The 27767-nt window shown below is 39.3% G+C and overlaps 1 protein-coding gene and 1 long non-coding RNA gene across 11 annotated transcripts in view; one reads left to right on the forward strand and one right to left on the reverse strand.

The window, feature by feature from the left end:
- LOC100648766 (basement membrane-specific heparan sulfate proteoglycan core protein) overlaps nucleotides 1–27767 on the reverse strand; it is a 249112-nt gene that overhangs the window by 163578 nt on the left and 57767 nt on the right. For all 10 annotated transcript variants that reach the window (XR_007226183.1, XR_007226184.1, XR_007226182.1 and 7 more), the window contains one exon: nucleotides 2734–2879. Coding sequence is in view for 5 of the 10 variants with exons in the window: in XM_048411464.1 (XP_048267421.1) it covers nucleotides 2734–2879 (146 nt within the window). In the remaining 5 variants the exon portion in view is untranslated. The remainder of the gene's footprint in view (nucleotides 1–2733; nucleotides 2880–27767) is intronic.
- LOC105666372 overlaps nucleotides 3744–27767 on the forward strand; it is a 31986-nt gene continuing 7962 nt past the window's right edge. The window contains exon 1 of the long non-coding RNA XR_001099241.3: nucleotides 3744–3868. This is a non-coding gene — a long non-coding RNA (uncharacterized LOC105666372). The remainder of the gene's footprint in view (nucleotides 3869–27767) is intronic.

Below are 27767 nucleotides of genomic sequence, written 5' to 3' on the forward strand. Positions count from 1 at the left end.
TAAGCCTAAGCCATTCGAACTATTTGCGCCGGTACATGCGATGGGAAGGGCTCGATTAAACAGATCACTTCCGTGGAGCCGGCACGTTACAATCGTGCTGCTGCCCTCCGGTTGCAAACGAGATGCAACCCCCTCCACTATTTTTCTCCACGAAGGAGAGAACAGTGATCTAGCGCGAAGCAACAGTTTTCCAGGAGAATTTTAAGAAGCCCATATATCACCGTATCAAACCTACTGCATTATTCAGGCTAATATATAACCCTAATAAGTACCGAATAGATTTCACTCGACAATTCGCGGTGTTACTAATGCGCCTTAAACACGATGCAGAATAAATAAAAGTACGGTTACTTGGAAGAAAAGTGTACGTGAAAATAGAGTAAAAAGAGAATAACGCTCTTTGCGAATTACAGAAAGCGTTTTACCTCTTAATGGAGGAAAAACAATATGAAATTATGTAGTTTTTAATAAAAATATGCGATTAATGTATGCGATCGTGCAGTGAGGTAACAAATTGAACGGTGTACTAAGCGTGAAAAAAGAACCGGAGGATAAAGAAATCTCGACTGCGTGAAAGGTATTTGAGCAAGAATATAAAGCATCTGTACTCCTTCTCATCGTCTAAGGAATGATTTTATTTCATTCGAAACTGATCACCAAGTATTATCATTCTATATCTCATATTGCGAATATTTTATTTGTATTTTACTTTTCCTTTACTTATATTCAGAAAAATATAAATTTTTCTATAAAATTCAACAGTATAATCCAAAATATTCGATTGTGCACCGGCTGTATCATTTAACTCATTCTTCAATACACAGCGATGGGCGTATAAATAGACAAATGTTCACTCGTATATTCGACCAATTGTGTTAAAAATATTTCTATTTTTTCTACTATAGAGGATTTAAAAATAAACTTGTACTACTATATTTTGTATGACAATTAAGAACTAAATTAAGTTAAATTGAATATAACTTTCCTTATTTACGTACTATAACATTTTTAAAATGTCTAAAAATTACACAATCCTTTACCCGACTAAAAATTCCTAATTCACTATTTAACATATATTCTTTGATCTTTGTTCGCTTTCGCAGCCTCTACATTTGCGTTCACCGCACACGCTTCTACATCTCATGTATGCATACAGTACACCAAGTATTGATAGAGAGAAAGGGGCTTGGCTCTGTAACCACTTGGTTGAGTATACCTGATCGGTTCATTTGCCGCTGGCGAAGGTACAGTCACCCTGTGATCACTTGGCAATCCTAGTCTAACCTGCACTTGCTTCTTCCGCTACTAGAGACTCTCCTGTCCAGCAATTAAAGACAGTGCTTGAGCAGCACGGGCTAAAGACAGACACGCTGCTATTGACAAGTACAGGGAAGCATGTATGTATTTACGTGCATACACGGACGTCGAGTATTCAGCACAGATTCGAGAATGCGAGTCGAGGAGAAGAAGAGATTTAAGGGCTGTCTTTCTTGCTGCTAACCCGATGGACGTTCAGTGACGCGTTAAAGTAGACTCGAGCTGAACACGTGATGTCAAAGAGACATCGGTCGTAGTGAGCATCGTATAAAAGCGGAACGCGATAGTCTTTGGCTGATGGATTCGCTCTGTAGTGTAAGGTAATTGAATTCACGACGACCGCTATCGAAAGAAAGGTGATTTTTATTGTCGGAACGTCGTTCACGAGCATCGAAAGAAGGAAATAGGATTTATAGTTTATAGCGATAGCGGTCGTGGCAACAAATGGCGATTTTTATCTATCAAACTTTCTTTTCTACCGGTGAAATTATACAGTACGGACGATACTTGATTTCGCTGAATCAAGGCTAACTTACAGGGTCCACAATTAAAACCGGAGTGTGTCTATTATCTTAATTTCCCCTAATTCCTGCGATGATTAATAATTCACGCGTATCTCATGAACCGTGAGCAGATGACCGGAAAATGTAGCAACAATATGCGTGTACGCAGCAATAAGTAAATATTACATAATCTCCACGGACGTGAGTCCGAAGCGAAAGCTAGTCATTACGCATATTGATACGGTTTATAGGTACGTATGCTAATGAATAAATACCAATAATTATGCGAAGATTTTGGTTCACTGTTGTTCCTACCGATTTTAACAGTTCTCCCTCCGGCATTTAATGAACTGTATTGTGTTAGAAAATTATTGGTGCCGGCTCGTTAAAGTTTGGCCGATCCTATCGGACCTTTCTCGTCCCGCCTAAAATTATTCCCGATTGTATTCATACAATTATTGTAAACGCTCCTGATGTACGGATTGCGTAAAAGAAAAATACAACTGTATACAATCAGCCAACCGTAGTGAGTATATTGATTCATGGAATTAATCGATAAATGGAATACCATGAAATATAAATGAAAATGTTCCCCTTCTCTTATTTTCCTTATCGATTTCGAAATGTTTTTGACGACAAACGATAAACGTATGTCTACTAGTTTTTCCGCGAATATTGTCGAATAACAGGAATATTCCGGAAAAAGCGATTCATTAAACTGGCTATTTTATATGATTTGCTCGGATGATTTATGCAGCATCAATGTGTCACGAGAAAATAACGATACGCTTGATTTATATCGAAAAATTTATATCAAAAACGATCCGCGATCATCGGTAGATAAATATTTACATAGACAGCCCCAGAATGGTGGACGCTATAATATCTTTTAGAAAAATAAGTCGTCACTTACCACTCTGTCTCCAGGATGCTTCACGAAGCAATTCAATTCCGCTGTTTGACCAACGATGGCAGTAACATTTCGTGGGGCGATGTCGTCGAAATCTGGCTTATTCAAAGGTTTACTTCCGGCGACCACGCTCGCCAGGCTTGATCCACCTGCAAAGAGTATGGACAATACCATTAAGGAAATTGTCTTTTCGTTGAATCTATTCTTCTTTATTCTAAAGATTTGGAGGGAATTCCATTGATTATTAGGCAATTGCTAAAACTTTCATGGTTTATTATCTCACTGGGAAAAACTGATACGTACGCGTAGATACAAACGAATTTCGTATCGAAAAGTTTAACTCGGATGTTGTTTCAGAAAAGAACGCTGTTTATCGATCGTTATGTTACATAGCAAATTTCCGGTAACAGTTTTTGCTGTTAATATATCAGTGTGTGTTCCTTGCATCGTAAACGACACATACATCATATCGCGTCAAAATCAAAATACGTCAGCTAAGTACGCAATATGTGTGTGTGTATGTACGCAGTATGTTTTTTCGAGAACATTCGTTCCGCCATATTGTATATTGATTCGATTGTATATTGAATATCTATACATTCGCGGTATCTCGATGCGATCATTGTTGCGAAAAACTTACCATAATTTCGATCGTTTCCACTGCATTCTCCCTAACTTCTTCCGTAGAAACGTGAATTAAACGTCAATTAGGCACTACACTATGTAATCGTTATTGCACGCGACCAACAACTAATACTACGCGCGAACGAGCGAAGAGGTTCATACCGAAGAGGTTGATTGCGTCGCACAGTGAAACCGGCAACTGAAGGCAATTTGCGATGCGAAAGCCACATTCGTTGTATATTTACAATTTTTTCTCGCGAACAGTATCTAGCCGCGCTAAATGTAAACATACCGAGACCGAGACACGTTTGGTAATGACGATAGTTATACCCTGGCGTACCAGATGGCGTGTCGCGAGAAACATCCAAGGATGTATATATGTATGAGTATATTCTTACCTATAATACTTGTGTATACACATATATTATAGTTTTAATCGAACTCTTTCAAAATGGTGACGTGGTGTTTACACAGCTCAGCTAAAATGGAAGTGAAGTGCAACATATTACCAGAGGTAAGTAAATAAATTTGTAATTAAAGCACGCAAGTTATTTAATAAACAACGATATTCAACTGGAACATAGTTTAGCCTTTTTTACACGCGGTATTGATCACACGATTCAATCGTCGAATATCTAAGTGTACGGTTATAATACTACGATATGCTAACTATTCTTTTACGATGAATTATTATTTTTCTATAATCTTTATGAATAATTTTACCAGCAGTTATTGCATCAGTATCTTAGATCGCTATCTTGCAAGAATATAAAATTCTGCTTGATCGTTTGTTTTTATTTCGATAATATAGCATGATTGTTACATTCCGTATCAAACTAGTAAGTATTTTAATATTTATTAAGAGAGACATATTTATATTAGATGCATCACCTAGAAATCGCAATAAATATTCCGAGAGCATAAAATTTCCCAGTTATACGAACGCAAACGGTGAAATTTTCCCGCAGAAGCGCATAAATAATGGAGAAATCTATTCTTATTTAACAAGGCGTCACGGCAACAGAGCAGCATGAGTATTTCTCGCAAAGTCAAAGTAAGTTGGATGAATATGGAAACTCTTCGAGCTTTACGTTCAAACGAGGTTAGACGATGCAGCTGCTTTGCAACATCAAAAGTTCTACCTCTTGAGTGAGCTGGTTGTTGCCGACTCGCTTTCTACCAACAGAAATGTATACACACACAAATGCACACACTGACGCGCACGCGGGTAATTCTAATAAGCACTTGATTAAGGATGAACTTCCAGCAATACTAATGCGTCACGGTATTGTATATGGCCGTGGTACGCAATCACGGTTAACGTTCATGAAATACCGTGTTAGTTGCACCAGGACAGCCCATCGTCTTCTTCTTTGATCCACCGTTAATGCAAATAGTTCGCCAACTAATAATTTCGAGAATGCTTGGCTTCCCTGTGGCATGCTTCCATCCCTGTTTCGCCCCTAGCCTCACTGACCTTCGATTTAGGTACACGAAAACGGACTCTATCGTAATTTCATCATAAATGCAACAGTGAAAATAATACAACAGTATGATCTTGTATAATAGGTAATTTGTCAACTAATCATTTAGTATAAATACCTCTTTTACAATTTTGTAGTTTTTTATGTTACTTTTTGTCAAATAGGATGATCAGATGATAATGTATATTTTGCAAAATTTAATTGTAGAATTTGATTTATTTCATTATCAAGCTCGTCACTGTTATGCAAGAGTATTTATTAATATTTGTAATTTGAAACCTGTGGCTTGTACAATTTTATTAATAACACTGGTACAATTGCGTGAAAAGGCTCTCACGTGAGAAACAAATTATTTCAACCTACAGATACAACCAGTTATAAAAGTTTGCATGCACCACTTTTTGAGATATCATGAGAAAGATGTCCATGTTGTTTTAACAATATCTTTAATGTTAAACATTCTATTAATTAAACTCAAATATGTACTTTAAATTTTGAAAATAATTTTACAATTTATTTGACATTGATAAAATTAAAGATTAGGTAATTACTGGTGTAATTTCGTTTCATAAATTCTGCGACTTAAATGTCTCGCGTTCGTTTAATTCTTCCCGGAAATACGTTAATATACTGAGCAAATACAAAGCCATTTTATGCTGACACGAAAATGTACACGGTTCTCTGGCAAAATAAAATAACTTGACCTACATAAAACTCAGGTTATATGCAGACTTTTGTCACTGATTGTACTTGATCTCCGATCAACATAATTTATGCTTCGCATTATGATGACGTTTATCTCGCTAACCACTTCATTATACACCAGATCAACGTGATTTGGGCGTGAATGAAGTTTCGTTCTTGGTCGGATTAAATAAACGCGTATGATGTATAGCTACCGTGTGTCATAATAGCGCAACAGTCACTTTCGCCGATCCTTTCCATCTCGGATTTATTATTGGAGTTTGCCAAATGATATATATCGAAGAAAGAAAAACATTCTCATAACTCAACAACCATCCAACGATTTCAGGGGTCACAAATGGTGACTATTATCTTTCCGCCGAATTAGGTTACGCTGTAGCTGATTTATATGAATCACTCGATTCGCCATTAACCAGGATTTCGTCGAACGCAGAAATGAGGGAATCGCCATTAACATAATCCCGTGAGAGTGGGTGGAAACGGTGGAAAAACGGCGCTGTGTCGAACGAGGCTCGAAACGGTCGACGGGGGTTGAGGGTGCGTTGAACGCGAACGGAAAGAGTGAGACAGAGCTATGGCGCTCGATAAAATTTCCCATTGTGTTCCACGGGTAAAATGGGATTTCACCGGGACAGAAATTGAAATTGTTACAAGGCAGACGCGAAATTGTTGGAAATCGCTCAACGATATCCCAGACGATATCGATATGCGTTCCGGGGAAGGAAGGAGTAACGGAAGGGATTGGCAGCCGATAACGAAGCGTCGACGAGTTGTCGTGAAATTAATTTACCGTCACGACCGTCCATCCCTCGCCATGGTCATGGTTGTTCGCTACTATCACAGAACAGTCGATTTAATGGTGTCCCGTGGCAGGCCGATGAAATGGAAAACCTGTAAGCGTCCGGCGAAACGAATGTCGATGCGACGCGCTATTGAGCACCAGGAGGAGAAATTTTGCTCCGCACACGCGGAAATGGACCAAAAAAAGTGACTATCGATTGGATTCCTGCGCCAGGGAATACTTGGGAAGATCGTCGATATATCAGAACTTGACGTACGAACCAGACATAGAGATATCTTAAAAATTCCAGAAATTTCAGTTTTATCTGTCTTCTCCTCTTCTCTCACTCTCTTCCACTCTTTCTATCTCAGATTGAACCAACATCAGAACCGACAAATTTATGTAAAAATAGCTATTGGATTAATTTGACTAACTAATAATCTGCGGTGCCAATAACATATGCACCGTAGCGCCTCTTTACCTTAACATGTTCGTATTGCGGTCCGACACTTTTAATTTCAAAGTGAACGAATAAACACGCGTCTGATTCGGGAGAACTATCGCTGATTCTCGAAATAGGGAGTTATGAACGAACGAAGAAACGAGCCAGGACGATACGCGAGAAATATTCTTTACGCGTTCCTCCATGGTGCGTTTATTCAAATTTATTCAAATTTGAATTTATGCGGGCAGTATCTGCCACGTAGCACGCGTATGAATGCCGTCGATTTAAATACAGCCAGGAAAATCCGGAGAATTTTTCCAAGGATACTATATGGCAATCTTGTTCCGCTGGTTATTCTTGATTTTTCTCTGCCCACAGAAACGATAAACAAGGAAACTGTGTTTTAAACAAACGTGTTCCACAGGGTCCACCGCAATCTCTAACCGTTTGGTGATTCTCCAAATTTCGGTGGCTTCTAGTCACAGCACGTACGTTCAGTTATTTGATCTTCCCCTTAGATTCGAAGTTGGCCAAAAGCACGGCCAGCGATACCTTTCGACCCGTTCCTATCGTTTACCTCGTCCGTGAATTTAGAGTCGTCCCGGAAATGAACGGGGAAGAAGCGGGCTAGAATGGAAAAAGAGGGGCGGGAGAAAGGAGGAGGGTGGTCTGAAGTAATCAAAGGAACAACGGAAAGCCTCGTACCGTACCGCGTCGCGTGGTGAAGCAAAAGAAAAAAAAAGCGCAGTGAAATTATGGTGTAATACCAGTCAGCGTACGTATTCTGCTCTGACACGCAAACCGACCCCTTAAATTCGTCGGTTCCTTCGTCCGTGTTCGTGCCTTGTAATTTCAATGGAATGCATCACACAGAGATAAGAAATCGTAATTGAAGCTCTGAACAATGCTCGCCTGCAATCTGACGTAAGAAAAATCGACGAAATCTAGAGAACCTCGCGAAGTTCTGCTTTTCTAATGATATCAACTCTCTCTCTCTCTTTCTCTCTCTTTTCCTCTTTCTTTCTCCGCATTGTTATAACTTTTTTCAAATGAATAGTTCGAAGTTACAAACAAGTTTACTTAGTCCACGCGTTTCCTCTTTTCCTCTTTAACGATCGTTTCAAGGGGTAAATACCTGCAAGCACGATCGAATGCCTACAAAGGATCCACCGTTGTTACCCACTTCTTGTTTCATGACAGAGTTTTCCGTACGGCACCTATAGTTTCTATTCGAAACTGGTAGTTGGCTCTAGAACTACGACGTCGATTCTTTCCTACAGGATCGTATCGTTGATTTCGGCATTGAATTCACTTCGAGCATCGCCGAAGGATCTCCTTTCAACCGTTTCGCTCTATGATTTTCCACCGATTCACTTGAGCTATACGCCTGAACCTGGGCTATTTATACGATTGCCGGGCCTTCAAAAGTCCTCTTTTTTGCTTCTCTCTTTTTCTTCTATCGGCTAGAATTTTCGTATTACCGTTTCCTTTACAAATTCGGTGCCTGTGTATGCAATCGACGATTTTGATGCATCTCTCACATTTCTCGATCTTCTCGTTCACGTTTAAAGCATCGCCGATGATACAAAACGATCGATCCGCATGATCTTAGGTTCTTTGAAGTGCTCGTAGCATTCTTTTGTCAGACATCGTACCATATCAAATAGTATGATTCTCTACTTGTTACAATCATAGTTACACGCGGACATTAGAATAATAACAGAATAGGAAAAGTCAAAAGTCAAATGATAAAATTGCAATTCATGATTGCCGAATTTTGTAAAACTATTTTCCTTAATTTCTTTATTACAAGGCAAGATGGCAAGATTCTTTTAAACTCGTAGAAGATCTTCTGATGTTAATAATAACAGTAAATGTATCTATTAATATATCTAACAAATGATAAAACATATTACTGGTATAATTTTAATAATTTCAATAATAACTGCTGCTTTAGTTTAATTATTAATTCATCGTTAATTTATGCGCTTCGTACACGTTTCGAATAAATTTATCCAAGATGCTTCTTTAACGTTTAGAACATTTAGTTCATACCCAAAGTGTCAATAGCGATGTAATAGAATAGATTCGGATATTGTTCATATTATTTTAGTAGGATTAATAAAAGCTAATTTCATAGGAATATTCGACGGTTAGTGCCACGTAATCCGCTAATTGATTGAATTAAAATTAACGCTCGGGCAAATGGAGTCGGGGTAATTAAATATCGGTCGCGTTTTAGTAATTCAACAGGGGTCACTGGATATAAATGTCCTGGTGAACCGGCTTGTTTCCCCCTTTTCTAATCAGTACTTGCCGTCCTACGTAGCATTGGGAGCAGGAAATTCAGTTCGTCCTTTGAAACGAATATTGGGGTACGGAGAACAGAAGAAGAACGAAGCCAGGGGAAACAGGGGATTCTAATTACTCAATTAAAATATTCAACAGAGCCGTGTCTCGACCAACTCAATTGCTCTGCGTATATTTCACTATCAAATGTGATTCTAATTAAAACTGTTCCTACTTAACACAACCTGTGCCCCTTTCTTCCTTGTACGAAATTTCGTTTAATTTCGATTTATATCTTTCTCATACTAAAACGTCGTTTCACTTAAAAATATTTTCATCTCCCTCATTCTCAAATTATAATTAACGGTAAAAGAGTACCGTCGTTTAATATGAACGTAAATTTACCACACATAAATAATTGAAGTGATATAGTGAAAAACAAATATAATAATATGCGAACATTTATCTCCGTAGAAAACATTTTGTCTACAGAACATTGATTCTAGTAATTAAAGAAATGATTGATTTATTAGCTGAAAGAATGAAACATTAGACAGTTTGTAACGTTAATAGTCACGAAAATTTACCTATAATATTTCTCTCCATTCGTACAAATATTTGACAATGAAAAAACTCAAGAAGATTATTTACGAGTGAAATAAGAGATCTGTATAACTGAATCAGATTGATGAGCTTCACTCCTCATAGATTTTTTTATTTCGTTACACAGGTATATGATTGATATTCAATTCCCTAGAAACAAATGTCTTGTTTGTAAGTTCTTTCTTCTCTTAGCAAGAAAATAATCTAACCAACAGAAAATTCCAAGTGAGATCAACAAAAAACTAGCGCCATTGTCACCATCTTTTTTCTACTTTTCAGTTAATGGAATTTTGATCAATACAGTTTCTGACTAACTCGACCCCATGACTAATTTCAAATTTGCACCACGTTCCATTTTATAATTGCGAACATGTAAAATTAAAAACAACGGAGTTAAGTGTTGTTTACATATAGTTCGTAGATCATGCGATTATAATTGGGTTGTGGCTAGAATAACATTCACTTTATAATTCCGAATACATAGCTACAAATTAAAGTAGAAACGGCAGAGTTAGGAAATAAATATTAAAAAACTAATTCACCAACAAAGCACGGTTTCCACACAGATCGTAGTTCATATACAACCTCGCAAACAACCTAAATTAGTCCATAAAGTATGACTGGGTACGACGTTATCCAATCCGTGGAGTTAACTCTAGTGCAAGCATTCCGTTCCACAAATCAGGCTGCGATTCGAGGTTCGTTTCAATAATCGTCCCGGAACTGCTAAATAACTCAATAGTTTCGGCCAGGAACGAGGCAGATTGCACGGGATAGCTCGTTGTGTGTAAAGTTGAAACTCGGCCCGAGTGTAACCGGGGAAAATCGCGATAACGCGCCGGTGCTGAGCTTGCTCGTTACGGGTCTGAGCCCTTATGCTTCCTACGGGGCCAGAATATGGGCATATTCTATTAGCAGGATGGTTTACACGGTTGCCCAACCTCGTAAATAGAACCGGTAAACAGATTCGCGCACTAACACACCGTGGGAGGGCATCGAAGCTTGCTACCGTTTTATTCGCCAATTTCATCAGTGTGCGACGATGCATCCTGGCAGGAAAAGATGGCATGAGCTATGCAGAAGCTTCTTATTTATTTCTCTTCCCTGTTTTCTTTCGCGAACGACGAATTTTTATATCCTTCGTATGACGCTTGTAACGTACCTTAAATTGTATAAAAAATAATAATTCTGGATAAGTCAAAGGTCAGAAAGAATCTTAGAAGAACATAGACGAGAGATGGTGATTTTAGCAATTTTATAAGCGTCTCAGAACTTGTAACAAAGTTATTCTTACAAATAGATTTCGTCAGTATACGCATCCGAATACGATTGCGAACTTCTATGCATTTACGAGAAACACGAAATAAAATGCGTGTAATATGCGAAGTAATAAAATATTTTCAAACTTGTTACGACACTTAACGGCTGAAATAAGTCTTTATGCTGGCTGCAAGAGTACGCAGTCTAGATACAATGAATGAGCTGAGATACAATGAATTCTGCTGAATATTATCGGATATAAACGCACGAAGAAAGGACTACGGACTTTTTGAATAGCACAATATATAAGCTCTTAATGAATACAAAGCATTATTCTATTATCGAACTACCAAATGCTCAATGATAAAAATATCGAGCTGAAGGATCGGTCTTCTCCAGTCTCCGTCTCTAGAGGTAGTTTCATAGATTTTAAAGTTCACAGTTGGGAATTCGTAGCACGTATAGTTTAAAAAGTTATTAAATCTTGAAACGAACATGTACCCTCTTCCACGTTGAGAAAGTTTCGCCGAAACTATACGGAGCATACTGTCCTGCAAACATATGCGCAACTATTTGGAATATCCGACTGCCGTTTATGCGACCGGACTTTGGAGATTAAAATGCAGCAGCTGGAACCGTGGGATTCGTTCAGGTTGAAAGTTCGCTTAATAATGGTACGTCCCTTGCCGGGTATAAAATCGGTCATCAGAACGAGACAGAAAGGTGCATTAATCACCGGGATTGTCTTTAACCGTAGAGATTACGTTGCAACTTTCTGTTAATTACTCAGCTGCTACTGCACTTTTTCACGGAAATGTATTTGCGTTTGTCAACTCTATGCTTCTGTTTTATTTGCTCGCGAGACAACAAACAACGTTCTACTGCTGAATAATCTGAAGCTTAATAATTGCGGAAATGTTTTTTGAAATGTGAATTAATATAGGTGACGAATGGCAGAGAACTGAGTAAATGTCCATTGAGTAATTGGTAGCTAGCGAAAAATAATTTAAACAAGATACGTGAAGGTTTGCGTGCGCATGGAAAAAATGTGTGCCGTATGCGTAATATTTCTATGAAGGTGATATGATTGAGAAATAAGACAGTCGGGATATAATTATAGTACTGAAGTGTTTTATACGTTTTTTTCTTATTTCCAATGAATTAATTTCTTGTAATTTTAAACAGGTAGTTGTCACTTGCTTGTTATCATCTTTATCAGAAGACGGATAAACTTTTCGACATACGTAGAAAGAGAGCTCATTGAAGAAAGAAAACAAGGAAGATGTGAATTGCTGAAAAATTTTGAGAATTTTTCTCAATGTGAATGAAACATGTTCGAATTCTATACGTGACATTCCTATCGTTTCAGCACCCTATGTATTATAGGATCATATGTTTCATCAAGCACCTGAAAGGAACAGCTGAGAACCGATTACCGTGTCGTTAACGATATTCCAGTAACGTTCAAGTTGTATCGATGATCAAACTTGCCGCGTAAGAGTAACCAAGTTTATAATACAAGTACGTCGCTAATGCATACGATATCCCAAGTACAGATTAAACTTTTCGAAGACCATTAGCGTGCATCGAGGGAACGTCGTATCTCAAGCTAAGTCAGCGGTTAAATTCACGGACGTCCGGGTCTCGCGAGGATGTCCAAAACGGCGGTGTAAGTACGTCCTCGAAGATTCGAACGTAAATATGTCTGTCCGCCTGTATTGAAAAATCTAATTAAAACGAACGTAGTCTCAAGTCTGATCGAAACTTTCTCTACTGTGTAGCTGTCACAATGAAATTACAGAAATCTGTGACGTTTGTTTCGTTCCTTAATACAATTTTTTAATAAAATTTTCAAATGTGAACACTCTGCCATCACGCGATACGTATAGATACGCAATCTTTCTTTGTATTCAATAAATAACAGCGTACACGTCTGTGTTGTACATTTTGCGAACATTCATCACGTCTCGTAAAATTTGCACAGTTCATCAAATCGTTCCGCCATTCGAAAAAACAATAACAAATTCTTTATGATATCGATACGTTGCAACAAAATATCTCTGATATTTGTTTTTCGTTAGTAACGAAACATCGCCGGCAGTGTACGTTGTTCGGTTAACGCAAATCGATTGCGAGTGGGGGAGGCGGGAGGGTACAAAATCGAGCACGGATCGACTCGAGGAAATTCCAATCAGGAAACCATTACATTACGTAACCAGCGTTAGCGAGTTTATTGTACGTGGCGAGGCATTTGGCTATTTTGAGGATCAACGTTTACAATTTGCTACGGCTACATGTGTTAGGACTAATTGTTAAAGCTTTATAACACGACTAGAGACGAAAGCTAGATTCTGCATTCTCTTGGAACTTTCTAAGATTTTTTTTTTTTTTTTTTTGTTTACAGCCTTATACGACTCATTTCCTAAAGCTTCTTCGGGGATCGAAAGACGATTATGTATATTTCATTGCTTATTTCACTTCGAACCTATCATCTTATGTAGATCCGAGACTGGTTGTACTTTAATGTTAAACTATACTCACACAAAGATGAAGAAAATGCTGTACATCAACAGGATACAAAAGTAGATTCGTTCGAGGATTTCGTATATGTTTCTCTGTGTTTCCAATTCCAGTGGACTTCGGCTCGAGTGGCATGCAAATTAAGCGTTTGTTTAATCGCGTTACGGAAAACGAGGTTTCATCGGATATTCCTGAATGAATAATCGATGAATGTTGCAACGAAAGCATCCCGCAATTTTCACTTGCCATCGGCGAGAATTCCACTGGGTAAACAAGCGCGTTGCTTTGGCCAGGAAGACGCGCGAGAAAAATTCGGTGAGAACCAATGGTATGTTTGTTCGTCGAGTAAGAAAGCCACGGAGCAACGCTCTACGATGAAGGCGAGAGAAGAAAAGTTGCAGCCGTTGAACAGACTTATTACCGATTTATCATCGAGTGGAAATTAGAACAGAAGCTTCGGCCCGGAATCGGTGGCAAAAGTTTCCCCTTCGCGCCGCTTGAATGGGAATAAGGAAACGACGAGCGCCTTCGTTGGCCCGCTCACAAAAGTTCCAAAGCATCTCCTCGACTATTACTCCGATGAAGGATGATGACTGCCCCTCCCATCCAGACATGGGTCATTTGTTATTTACTGACCATTACGCTTCGACGTGATCGAAATCTTCGGTTGCTCTTTCGATGAGATTGTATCCGGCGTCTCTCTGACTCTATATCGACTGTATTGTTCAAATATCGACATTCTATTTGTTGGAGGGTAGAAAACATTCGAGCGCCACTGGGGAAAGACACGATAAGTCACATTTCTTTTTCTTTTTAGAGGAAAGCAATTTCAAAATTCGGTACGTTGTTAATTAATATAGCAAAATTGTATTTATATCTGTTCTCGGAGCTAAATCTGTATCTTTTCAGCTTTTTCGAAATGTTCAAAATATCGCTCCTCAGAATATCGTAATTTTGAAAATGATCAAATATTGCTGTCTTAACCCTTTGCACCCGAGAGGCGACTTTCAGTCATCACGGCATTCTGTGCTGCGTCTCCAGTGGCGAGCGAGAGACAATAGTTCCTGTTTATGCTAGATTTCGACATCTCCAATTGATGAGAGTGCAATATTGGTTCGTAAATTGGTTCTTTAGCTCTTTGTATTCTTTGTTAGGAAGTGTAAAGTGTTAGACTTTAAAATGGAGATAAAATATTTAATCTCATATCCCTTCGAAACTATGGTTCAACTATGGTATTGAAACAACGTCTCGAACGTTAGTTCGGATTCGACGACCATGGCAAAAGTATTATAGTTTAGAAACCCTAAAAAAGTGGTTTTCGGAAGTGAAATTAGCTCAAATGAAGATGAACTTGATTTTGAACTGTTGTGCTTTATAAGTTATCATACAAAAAAATACAGAAATTAATGTAGTATCTTAATGGGTCTTAGAGGAAAGGACAAGTAATGATGTTTTGATTTAATTAATAATATTCGAAGCAACGAAATGATTACAATGCTGTCGTACGTCTTATTCTCCTACGCGGCTTCCGACTTCCCGATTCACACTCTTCGGCTTCTACACTCGCTCGCTCTCGCTTCTCAACTCACACTCTGCACACCTTTTGCATCCGTCCTCTCCGGCTTCTCAACTAACACTGCCTTTAACGTCTCTTTGTCTTTTCCCGTCGTTCGAGACACATGTCCCGAAACGCCCGTGGCCAGGGTCACGCAGGCCCTTTCCACGAAACTATCCACTTAAAAAGAACCGACGACACATTGATGTACCCGACGATGCCGCGGCTCTCGCGGCATTGTTTATGGTTCGGCCGATATCTTAGGTCTTTTGTCCACGATACTACATTAATATTACAAACTCATATTTTCAAAGATGTAAATATAGATAAATTATTAGAATATAATGTTTTTGTAAGTTAATTTGTACACGAAATTATTTTACACTAGCTGTAAGACACGCGTCACGTATACGCTAAATCATCCGGAGTAGCTGCTACGCCCGGCCGAAAAAGTCCTCGAGTGCAAAGGGTTAATAATTATGCCTCTTTGCTTTGAAATTCAAACTTCGTCAGCTAGAGCGTATACATTAGCAGCCAAATGTTTCGAATCGCTGTTTCCTTTATGTTTCCTTAAAAACATTCCTACTCTAAAATCGATAAAAACAACGTGAATTACTGTGAAACCCTATCGTATGACTTCTTAAATTGTTAAATTGACAACAGTATAGGTGCAACTGGAAAAGTAGTTGCCCATTTTCGCCATTTTGCTTCTAACCATTTACATGTACATTTAAATATTTATCGATATAGTATCCTAGTAATATACTATTCGAAGATAACAAACGGTTGACGATTTTTTCAACTAGCTCGTTCTAGTGACTGCGTCTCGTCGAACCAGAACGACATAACAGGGATTAACACGCGTTGATACTTCCAGCGAACTGAAAACAAGCCCAATTAAAATGACGATCAAATATGAATCCGTCCACGCGGCGAGATCTTTATGTATTCAAGTGCAATTCGCATTAATCCGAATGAATTATTAAATGCGTCCATGCCAGGCGAGACTCGCGCAGAGGCACGAATAAACGGGCATGAATATCCCGTGCTAACGCTCGAGAAGTTGGCCACAACAGACAAAGCCTATTTAGGGGTGCTCGTAGAGAACGAATTAAACGTTCACTCGATTCGCGAATGCCAGTGGGGGATATATGGCTCTCACATGCCGATTCGTAGGTGCTCATTTCCAAAACAATTTATTCCATCCGGCCACTCTCGATCGGCAAGATAAATACAGCGAATAATAAAAATTCCAAAGGGAACGTGGAACAGTCAAGTGCACCAGAAAATGAACTTCGAGCGCGTCTTAAGATCGATATATGAGCAGAACTTTCAGTAGCATTCTTCTTGTACCTATCATTTCTTTCTTCCAATTTGTTTTTTATTCTCAACCCTTTCTTTTCCTCCTTCAGTTTCTTCGCTGTCCTTTTTCCTCTTCCTTCACGCGAGTTTCCACGGGAGAAGGAAAGGAAAGAAGAGTTTCGCGAGGCGCGAAGCCCCGTTAAAGCCTTCGCTTTAAAGCTTCGCAACTTTGGCAGAAAGTTCGCCAGGTTCGAACTATCGGGAAAACCTCGCCGCAGTATAAGCTCGACCTTTCCGATATTATTATTGCTCTGGGCGAGCCTTGTACTTTCGGCGTCCTCGTTTTTCTTCCCCGCTGCCTTTCTCGTTTTACTTTTTACTTACTTTCGACCCGCAGGACACGTACGGCCCCCCGGGGTCCCGCCTCCGGGATCTCAAGAAATTCCGCGGTTTATTCTACTTTCGAAACAAGTCTCCGGACGATTCCTGAATTAATCAACAATTTATGGCTGATGGAGTCGTCGACCGCTCGATTTTTGTTGAGTAACTATACGCTTGCTCGATAGGAAGTAACAGTGAGTTGAAATAGTATTAATGGTGTCTCATCTGTGTAATTGCAAGTCAAACTAACCCAAATCCATTTCCTTCTCTTCCTTCTTTGTCCTTCTCCCGTTTCTACCCCATTTTCCTTTTCTCTGCTTTCATTTCACATCTATTTATTTTTTCCTTTCTTTCGTATCGTTTTCTTCCCTGTTTCTCTTTTTTTCAATTCCATATTTCCTCTCCCTCTCCCTTTTCCTGTTTTATACGAAACATGTTTATTATTCTTCCACCGAAAGCAGAAATAGAATTCGCATAAAGGTTCGTATTTTTATAGTCCAACCGACCCGCGTCCTCTACATCGATAAAATAGTGATAACTTGCAGTTTTTGTGTATATGCAAATAAATACGGTATAAATGCATATTTGAGAGAAGTAAATGAATGAATTTTTATGAGACAGAATGTCTCTGACTTCAATCGTACTACGAATCCCAGTGTATTGCTACAACAGCTAATAAATATCGGCATATATCAAACCCATTATGGAATAGTCCAGGTACAATTTGTGGGAAGTATATCGCCAATGGATATTCAATTTGAAAAAAGAGGCGCACGATTAAAAAGCATTGTCTGGCATCGCATCGAATGCAAGCCGCTTCCCCCCCACCCCCTCCCAACATTCGATGAAAATGAACGTATTCTCCTGGGCATCGTATACTATGCGCGGTCCACGCGTTTACATTCGGTTCCACGGATAATAGCGTAAAGGTACATAGCACGAACGGTTCGAGAAATGGAAGAACAAATACCGTGGGACACGTAAACGATACACATTACGTTTCTACGTGACTGAGCTACGACCCATAGAAAATGTCGCGAACAGAGGCATTTGTGGGATGAGCCAACTGGCATGATAGATACCAACTGGCATGGCAACTCGTTACAAACACTGGAGAATCGTTCCACCAAATTTATTTTTATCTGACACAAGTTACTCGTTGATATATTATTCGAAAATTTTTACACGTTTTATAGGGACAGAGTATAACATAATGATTTTAAATTGCTAAGGTAATAATCAACCGAATAAAATTTTGTACTGTTAAATTCAAAGGCAATGTATTTCCATAGGGTTTTAAGTTACATCGAGTAGCTACACAAGTTCGTTCTTTGAAAATCCTATCACGTTTTCCCAATTCATTAAATAACAGAAAATTATATTAATTATAAGTTATAGTAATTTTTATAGAGTTGTTTATAGAGTTTTATAAGCACACGACTCTTTCTAGTCTAAGGTACCACGTGAGTCAATAATTCTTAGAGGTTTAATTATTTTAAAAAATTAAACAATAATTTCCTAAATTTTCTACGATCGGAGCACCAGGCTATAAAAGTAAATTCTTCGAGCATTTCGTTTATGTGATTAGAATCATAAACTCAAGAGAACAACCACAACATTATTTAATCATTTTAACAGAAGAAAATAGTGGACCTTTTTTCGAAGTCAATTTTCCAGCAATGCGAACCTAACAATCTCGTATCTCGGTTGGATGTTGTAAAAAGAAAAAAGGAAGATTATTAACTGGCTCGTTTTTAGTGTGCAGTGGAACGAGAAATATTTTTCTAGCTGGTATTTTCTCTCTTCAAATATTCCTTGATTAATATCTTCCTTTTCCGTCGCTTTTAATGAAATATATCGATTGGGAACATTGTGTCCATAGATGGCTTGCGCTTTGTAGCTGAAACTCCGCTAATGCATTTTATCACATATATGTATACTCTACCAAACAAATCGTACGATTTTGTAAAAAATATTCCACAGTTCTACCCTTGGTTAAAATACACAGAAACCTATTCACGTTGAAGCATTGGAACAAGAAATTTCGTGGATCAAAATTTTTTAAATTCAAAGAATTGGACATTGAAAATTTCAAAGATTTGAGAATCCGTTACTTGGAAGATCTAAAGGTTTGAATGTTTGGAATTTTGAAAATCTAAAATGTCAAAGGTTTGAAGATAAGAAATTTTAAAATATAAAATTCTGAAAGTTTGAAAATTCGATATTTCAAGGATTCGAAGGTTCGTAATTTTGTCTAGAAGAATTTCAGGAAGTGGAGCAATCGGAATCTCAATAATTTGAAAATTAAAAATGTCGGAAGTTTGAAAATTAAAAGAGATTTGAAATTAAAAAATTCTAGGCATCTGAAAGTTTGTAATTTTAAAGACTTGAAATTTCGCAGGTCAGGAAGTTCGGTATTCCAAAGATTTCGACATTTCAAGATTCAATTATTTCGAAATTAAAGAATTTTAATTGAATCACCATCCTCATCGACAGATAAAACGCTCCATACGTGGCACTTACAACTCTCCTTCTCCATACTCCAAACTGAACCTCTTCTAGCAGGATTCTATTCTCTCAGCCCTTTCACCAGTGGTGAAACATTTTCCTAACAATGCGAATGGCACGTGCCTGGCCTACATAGTCCTGGTTGGTTCTTAGGTAGCTCGGTTCTCCTGATTCTAAACTCGCTCCACTGTTCTTATACCTTCTACCTCTTGGAAGCGTGGATTCGTGATTCCTGAGGAACTGTAGGGCTATGCAGGGCTATCATTTTGGAGAGAGAGAGAAAGAGAGTATCCTCTCTCCGGACTTTCGGAGGTAGGTTGGAGATGTTTAATGCAAACTCATCGATTCTCCAAACCGTCGGACATTTTTCTCCCCGTGCAAGCCTCTCTAAGGGATTCTCACGAAAGATTGCGGCGAAGATTCTATGAGTGATGGCGCTTCATAAAGTCGGATGTGGGCCGTGGTTGCCCTCCACGTACCAGCCACCCTCCTTTGCCTTCTAAAACCACCCCTTGACCCGAGACTCGAGCGATCCGGCCATTTCTTGCGGCGGATCCTCGGTGATACATCGGCTGGAGAACGACACTCGCGATTCTTGATTAGCCGCATAATTTTTTCCTAACCCCTAGCTGGGATATCGCTTTCGTTTCGAGAATGGGCAACGATTCTTTGACCGAGGGTAACGAACTGTTTCAGATTCTGCTGTTTCAGCCTACGTTCGCCAATGCTGCCATAGATAGAATAATTTCCATAAAATATTTTGCCAGCATTTTAAAATATCCGAGAAAACCGATGTCTTAGCATTTCTTTCTTTTCTATTTTGCAATTGTAAAATATTTAGTCTATTTAGTTGTATAATGTTTCGTAACAAGGCGATATAATCGCTGTATATGTAGAAAAATACAGCAAATAATTTACCATTAACGCGGTAATTAGCACTATAGATTGGTAGAGTATTAGTAGATAAATGCGAGTTCCTTATTTAGCGGAAGCGGGAAATATATAATTCAATGAATACCAGGGATAAATTCTGCTTCTAGTTATGCACTAAAAGTGAATTGGCGAACAGTATGCGGAATTCATTAGTTATGAACAAGATAATAGGCCCAATGTATCAATGATGAATGGACAAAGAATAACGAATCTCACTGGAATGTTCTAGTTTATTCATCAAACGTAACAATAGTCGCACTATCATCTATTCTGACTATTATAGAATTCATTTAAGTACGAGAAATTCGGCTAAGAGCTAAGAGCTCTAAGAGCTCGAATGATCTCATTGCAGAATAGAATGAATAGTTTGTTGACAAAGAATTTCGACTAAGGAGAGTGCAACGTATGTAAGATGACGATCATAAAAATTCGTTTCGTATATGTGAATCGATCTCATCGACCAAATTTCCAAAACATCTGCAAACCAGTGCAATTGTGACTTGAGCATTTCCTCGGTAGATCCTTTCAACATCGATTCGTAAACGAAACGGCTCGCAAGTGAATACCCCGCTGCTTCTCCTAAGCTAACTTCAATCTCGAGAAACAGAGGCAGCAAGTTTTCACGAAACATACGACACCGCAGACCCTTCAGTGGTAACTTTACAATCCGGCAACCGCTCTTGGCACGTAAATGCACGCGAGGAAGTTTCGAGTAGCAACAAAATCCATCGGTGAATCGCGTGTGTATCTCGGTTTTTAGCCAAGTGTGTCCGCGCAGTGACGTTCTATCGTAGTAATCTCGAAGATAGCTGGCAAGAATATTTGCAAGGAATGCCGCGGCATATTTTCTTTATCGCCAGGCGAGCACATAAAACCGCGTCTCGCTCGTCTCTCCAGCGCTTGATCGAAATACGATCTTGACGTCGGCAGACCACCTAACTTCGCCGCGAATCCGAAATACAATTCGACCGACGTTCACCGCGGCGTCCAAAGTGGATGGCCTCAGTGTAATCTCGCGAAGATTCTCGAACGAGGGACAGTGTCTTTGTCTAATGAAATATTAAACCGTCGACGAATTTGAGTGAACTACGTTAGCGGCAATGTATCTTTAAAATTCGCTAGTGTTAGTTAAATTGATGCTAATCGTCGTTCAGACAGTTATGGTAATTTATCGTTCGTTGTATAATGTAATTATACGTATTTATATGAATTTAAATTATTCACATGTCGCTTGTGTTATATGGAACATTCTGAAATCACATTAGCACTGTACGAGGAACCACTGTCATGGTTACATTCGCAAAGTTTAAAACTAATCAGAAAATGCACATAGAAGCTGCAAGACGTTTGATGCACATATGTATCGTGTATACTATTGAAGAAACCCGAAATCAAAAAGTCTAATATCTGCAAGTACGAAACTGAAAATAGCATTGTCTAGCAAATTGAATTTATATTTCAAGTTGAATAAAATACCTAGTTCGCACTGACAACGTGGTTCAAATAGCTTGGATTCAAATGACTTCGGTGTATGCAACTGAAGTATCCGTTCTAGTTTCTACATCTGCTCTTATTAATCGTACGATTTGATTTCAAGTAGTTTGCATTCGAGCGTCCTAATTAATTTAAACGAGATTATAGATTGAATCTAGTTAGTGAAAGTACGAGGATGCGCAAATCAAAGTTTGCAAGTTTCTGATATTTGAAATTGAACGAAGAAAATTCTGTGTGTCCAAATTCCAGATCGATCGTCCTTTATCAGGACACACGAAGTTAACAGGATTGTTCTCTAGCATTCTCAAGTGATTCGTTCACACGATACTTTGTATCCTTCCGTCAAAAAAATGTCTAGCGAACACGTCGACTTTAAGAAGGGCTCGCGAGGACCAGACATTCCACGAGAAAAACCTCTCCTTGACGTTTTCCCTGGATCGTTGCGAGTTCCTTGCTCTTGTTTCGCCCGTTTTCGCACCGCTTTTTCCTCCGTTTGGCTCCAAACTGCCGTCTCCTCGCGCAAAAAAACACGATTTATACAGGATTTCTTAGGATTTCTTTTAATTCGGCCCTGATTTATGAATCCAGGTTGTCCGATCCTCGAGGGACGCGTTAAACAACCAGGATTATTGCGCGGCATAATAGAAATGGATATTATTGGCAAAGATAAGAGTTTCCACGAAATCGTGCCAAATTTTAAATCAGTTCGTCGACTTTCTGAGAATCAGTAGGAGCGATTTTTATGGGCGGGAGCAAGACGGAAATAGTTAAAGCGTGGACGAGTCGAATGTGCCAAGGAAAGCAGTAGAACTCGAGGAAACTTCTAAGTTTGGCCATTTTTGCACAAGTATCGTCCGAGACACGTCTCTACTTTTCTTTTCGAATTCTTTCGGATACTATACGTCGTATCACGATCTTGATACTTTTTCCCATTCGTCGAAATTCCTTTCCCTTTCTCCTTCTCACTCATTATCGCCCAAATATAAATCGATCTTTCTTTGTATGAAAATGTACCGTGTTACATATTTCTACCCGTTAAAGCAAATTGCGATCATTTTTTTACAGTGAAAGAAACCGAATCAATCCTCTTATATCTTGCTATTCATTTATTTCCTCGAATATACGGGACGCAGTCTCCTGTCATCGACGACGAATCGTTCTCAAAAAGAAGACTTCCCCCTCGAAAACTTCCTTAGCATTCATCCCAGTGACATAAAAAATCTGGCAAAAAAGAAGAAACAGCTTTCCCTATTACTCATCTTCTTTCACGTCTCAGATAAGACGGAAAATAAGAACAAAGAGTTTTGTTTCAGAAGAAACCAATTTAAGATTCCTACAGAATGTTCCGTCACGACGTTGCCATCGATCTAATAAAATTTTAGAATTTACAAACTACGTTTTCCTCGAATTACGTTTCATTTTCGCAATATATAAAATGAAGCATTTGTTATATTTAACGAAGCGGCTTTCATTTCCTTAGGTATATAAATAACATAAAATCATACGAAAAGCCTGCTTATTACATTGGTGATCAACGAGTGAATGGATCAGTGGGTTTATCATAATATCATCTTAAGTAGAAATAGACACAAATCGTTATCTGCTAGACGCAGCAATAACTTTATTGTTGCAATGGGTGCCAAAAATCTTGGATATTTTAAGCTCGACTACTCATTGATATTTTAAACATATGGAAATGCAACCAACGCTGATAGCTAATAAATAAATTTCTATAATAGAAAAATGAATAACGCGAAACGATCGAATGACCAAAAATAGAAAAATCCCTTATTTGTCGACAAGGATTCCTCAAATCGACCCTTTCCTTTCGAGTAAGCGAGATTCCACAGCGGGTCTTGCGTTTCCTTTGCGCGCGCGTCCAACCCGAAGCGTCTAAACGAAATTTCCTAGGTGTGCGGGGGCATCGAGGGAGAATCAGCCAGCCAAGCTGCCAAACGAGATGCTGGAACCGGTGTGTGGATTACCGCATGCGAGCTTAAGCCTTTAGGCAAGACGGAATAGCTGCGCATTTTTACGCCGAGCGACGACCAAGACGACGCTCCCTTTGACAAACGCCCAAAAGAAAATGAGTAAATATAGACGGCAGCCTGGTTTCCTCGCCGTGACTTCGCGGCTGGCTGAAGCGTAAGCGTCTTTAGAAAATACAACCCTTACTCGTCACCCTTACCCCGAGCCATTTCTTTTTCTGTCTTCTTTCAAACTTCCTTACCCCTAAAGCGTACGTCGACGACGATTCTAACCACGATCCTTCTCCTCTGCAATCCCTTTTCACTGGCTTCGTCGTCTCTTCACCTTCTTATACAGCGACCACGTTGAAAAGAGAAGAATCGTCGCGATGCAACGTGGTTCGCTTTCCTGGCGGTGGAAATCTCGTTGGCACGAGGACCGGAAACGGCGCGACCCGGTCATTCGATCCCCGGAGATAAATAGCCGCCGGTTGCTTTGAAGACCGGAAAACGCCGCGCGTCATTGAATCGCGACAATTCGATGAAAAGGATGAAAACGGCGTGGTTCGCTCGTACGTAGCTCGTGTATCCGGATAAATAACGAATTATCTAAGCGAGGTCCGGAACGCTTCAGCTTTTTTCAGACCGTAAATAAACCGGACAAACGGTGAATCTCTGGCGGAGGGGGGGGGGGGCTGAAATCAGGTCGCTATAAATCAGCCGGCATTTCGTCGCCGGTGGATCAACTCGAAGGAAACGGCCGAGATAAAAGAACGTTCGTGTTAGCCGGTTGTGTGTGTCTTTTTTTTTCTATCACGGAGAAAAAGGGGTTGCGAAAAGGCGGCACGGTTTTCCGTGTGCTCGATAGGAGAACCAGTTCACTGTGTTCTATCTTTCTGTATCTTTGTCCCACGCAATCGGCAGATCGAGGAAAAAGGATAAGAAAGGGATGGTCTCTTTTTGATAACGCTCGTCAAATGTGTTTCCCTGACACCCTTAGGAAGAAAGTTTGATTAGATCAAAGAAATGAGCTTGAACGTTGCAACTTGGTTATAGTTTCTCTTAAGCAGGTGTGCGTGTCTTCGCAGATCTCACGTGTTTCTTCAGTGTAGTCGTATGCACGGAGTTGTGCTCGAGCTATGCTTAACGACAATTTTCTTCCTCCGTCCGCGAAGATTAAGATTACGCGGGATCGTTTGCCTGGCCATCGTTGATTTTTAAGGGAACGCTGCCAACGTGGAGTTAGTCGGTTACAACAAAGTACGATTATCGCGTGTATACTCGCACGTATAACTAGACCACTCGTTTCAAGTTCTCCAAACGCGTGCTTTCGCGCGGTTATGTTTCACCTCCGTGTTCTGCCGTGCCTCGGAAACCTTCCTTTCTTCTCGTTATTAAGAAATGAGAGCGCACTTCATTTTAAACGACGCGATATTGTGAAAAGTCTAAGAATCGCGAAGATACTTACGGTAAGTAGTATTAGCGAACAGTAGCCAGACAATAAACGCAGATATAACACTATTTACTCGCCATGAATATTAACGGAGGTAATTGTTTAGAGATTAAATTTATTCAAGCCGCCGAATACAACGTAATGGAATACTTGGAAGAGCCATTACCCTTTACACACGTCTATTTACATAAAACCTCAGTCTATGAGGTGCGAGACAGTCTGACTGAAAGGGTTTTCACGTCTCTTTACCTCCTCTTCGGATTTGAATTAATCAGGCTAATTATGCCGGCCGCGAGTCACTTCGTGAAAGATCTCTCTTCAGATTTAAAGAACTGGTCGTTAATCTCCGCGCAAACGCTTTTGCATGTGTTTGAGTAGCAACAAAAATTGTATGTAATTTTAATCTTCAAATTAGAATAATTAAGCTGTGCAAAAGCTTTTAATTATCTACGTTATGAATCTTAAAATGAAAGCCGAATATATTTCTAGGAAATGTTTCTACGTACTATTGCATGGAAATGAATCTTTAAATATTATCTTCGTTTATCCATCTTTTAACTCGTAGGTTCTTTAAAAATATTATAGCGAATATAACCCTGATCTGGATACGATAGGAGTCGCGCGGAATTATGTAAAACAAGGTTTCGAAATATCGTGAACATAACAGGAAGCACGATCTAAATTTATTAAAATACTATTTGATAATATATTTGAAAAATCTGTTCCTGCGAGGAGAACAAAAACAGCTTGCGCAAAACCTATATTTTTCGAAATGATCATTTACTTTCGGATCATATATATTTACGAAATAATGACAAGATTAAAATAACGTCGAACATTCTTCTACATATATTCATTTCCATTTGAAAGATGGTTTAATATTTTAATACGTGAGAAACATAAATTAAAAATAGTATAGAATGAAATATAACTATACTCGTTTCTTCGCCAATTATCAGAGGATTACAATATTACCCAGCGTATCCATTGATAAAAACGAAACGTTTTCGTCCGATAAGTAGCTTACTGAAACTCTTATCCAAGACTGTATAAAAAACTAGTAAAAGGACAAAGAAATAGCGCAATACTCGTTTTCCCTCTGAAATTATCGCTAAAATACGATCGGTTAAAAATAACGTCGACGGTTTACAATACGATACTTACACGCCACAATTACGATACCGTTAAACCAACGAAAGGCATTTAGAAGCAAAACCATAAAAACGATCGTGGCGATATTCAAGCTGGCGTGCGTGAAAACGCGCCTTCAATCTCGCCCGTCTAAACGGAGCCAAGGGAATTCGTCGCGAAAACAGCTTGCAATAACCGTGTTAAACGGTGACTGGTTTTCTTTAAAGCAACAAAGGGAGGTGCGTGGCATGACGGCATTTGCTATCGGTGGCCGTTTGTTCCGAGTAATTCGATGTTTCCCTGTATCTCCGATATTCGGGAATTTGCTCGCGTCTAACACGAGGCGCACGTTGTTAACAACTACGCTGGTCGAGGCAAATTAAACCAGACACAATTTCACGTTCGAGTGTGCTCGCGTTTCAATTTCGTTCGAATCCATTATTCCCGGTTATTTCTTACGTAATCGGTTGCACGCGAACGCGCCTCGCTTCTTGATACTTAACCTGGCAATTCGAGTGAACGTTCCAAGGGCGAAACTCTTTGTCCGCTTTCCTCGGTCGTTTTATCGGAAACTATCATTGCCACCGTGCCTCGAATCCTCACACAGAGTGTTTCTTAATGCTTTTTAAATTTCAGTCTATCGTCATTTTTAGATAATATTGCGAGGCTTTTCATTTATCTGTGACAACCACAGATCAACAATACGATAAATTATATTTGCTATTCTTTATGGAAGAACAATTTTAAAACCGAGTATATTACCGATTAATGCTACATCGAAATTATCTTTGCATTTAGGATTATTTACGCGTTTCTATCGTCTCCTTGAATAATTAGACAATATTAATACGGTTATTCCAGTTTTAAAAGGTGTTTGGAATGCCCGTGTTAATAAAATTGATCTAGTAAAAGTTGTTTCTAAATATTGTGACACATGCTTCGCAGTGGATATTTCTTTTACCTTTCTCATTTAATGCGCGATTTATAAACTTGCGCATCGTCGAATTTGTTGCGAACGCTTCGTCACCCGCGGTCTAATTATAACCTTCGATATAAGAACGTCTATTGTTCCGATAGAATCGCTGTATCTTAGTAAAGATACTTAGCGTCAACGAATAATAGGAGCGAGGACAAGAAGTGAGGTTCGAGCAGAAGAGAATGCAGCGAACGATTAAATTGCCGCACGAATACGCTACACGGTTATTACGAAGGGATTGCAGCTCGTGTTTCGCACGCCACGTACCCCCGATTTCTCTAAACCGGGCCAATTAATATTCTAAACACGCGTTCGCCCTTCTGTAATCGTTCGAGTCGCGAAAATCCGGCAGCCGGCAAGTTGCGAGGCGCCGAACAGATTACAGTCGGTTAAGCTTCCTGGGGATATCGGAAGATCAGAGCACACGGCGAAATAACAAGGGACGGAGCGAGAGACAGAGAGGGAGAAAGGGCAGGCGTATGTATGTGCACGAAGGGGGTGAAACTTTAATCCCATCGTGCGTCAGTCTGCGCCTTAATTACGTGACAAAATTTCAGCAGAGTGTGGAAGGATGAGCGAAACTTTGGTCTGGAACGCGGTAGAGCAACGATGATTATTAAAGCCTT

The sequence above is a fragment of the Bombus terrestris genome, chromosome 13, assembly GCF_910591885.1.
Source record: "Bombus terrestris chromosome 13, iyBomTerr1.2, whole genome shotgun sequence".
In the NCBI taxonomy this organism is placed as follows: Eukaryota; Metazoa; Arthropoda; class Insecta; order Hymenoptera; family Apidae; genus Bombus; species Bombus terrestris.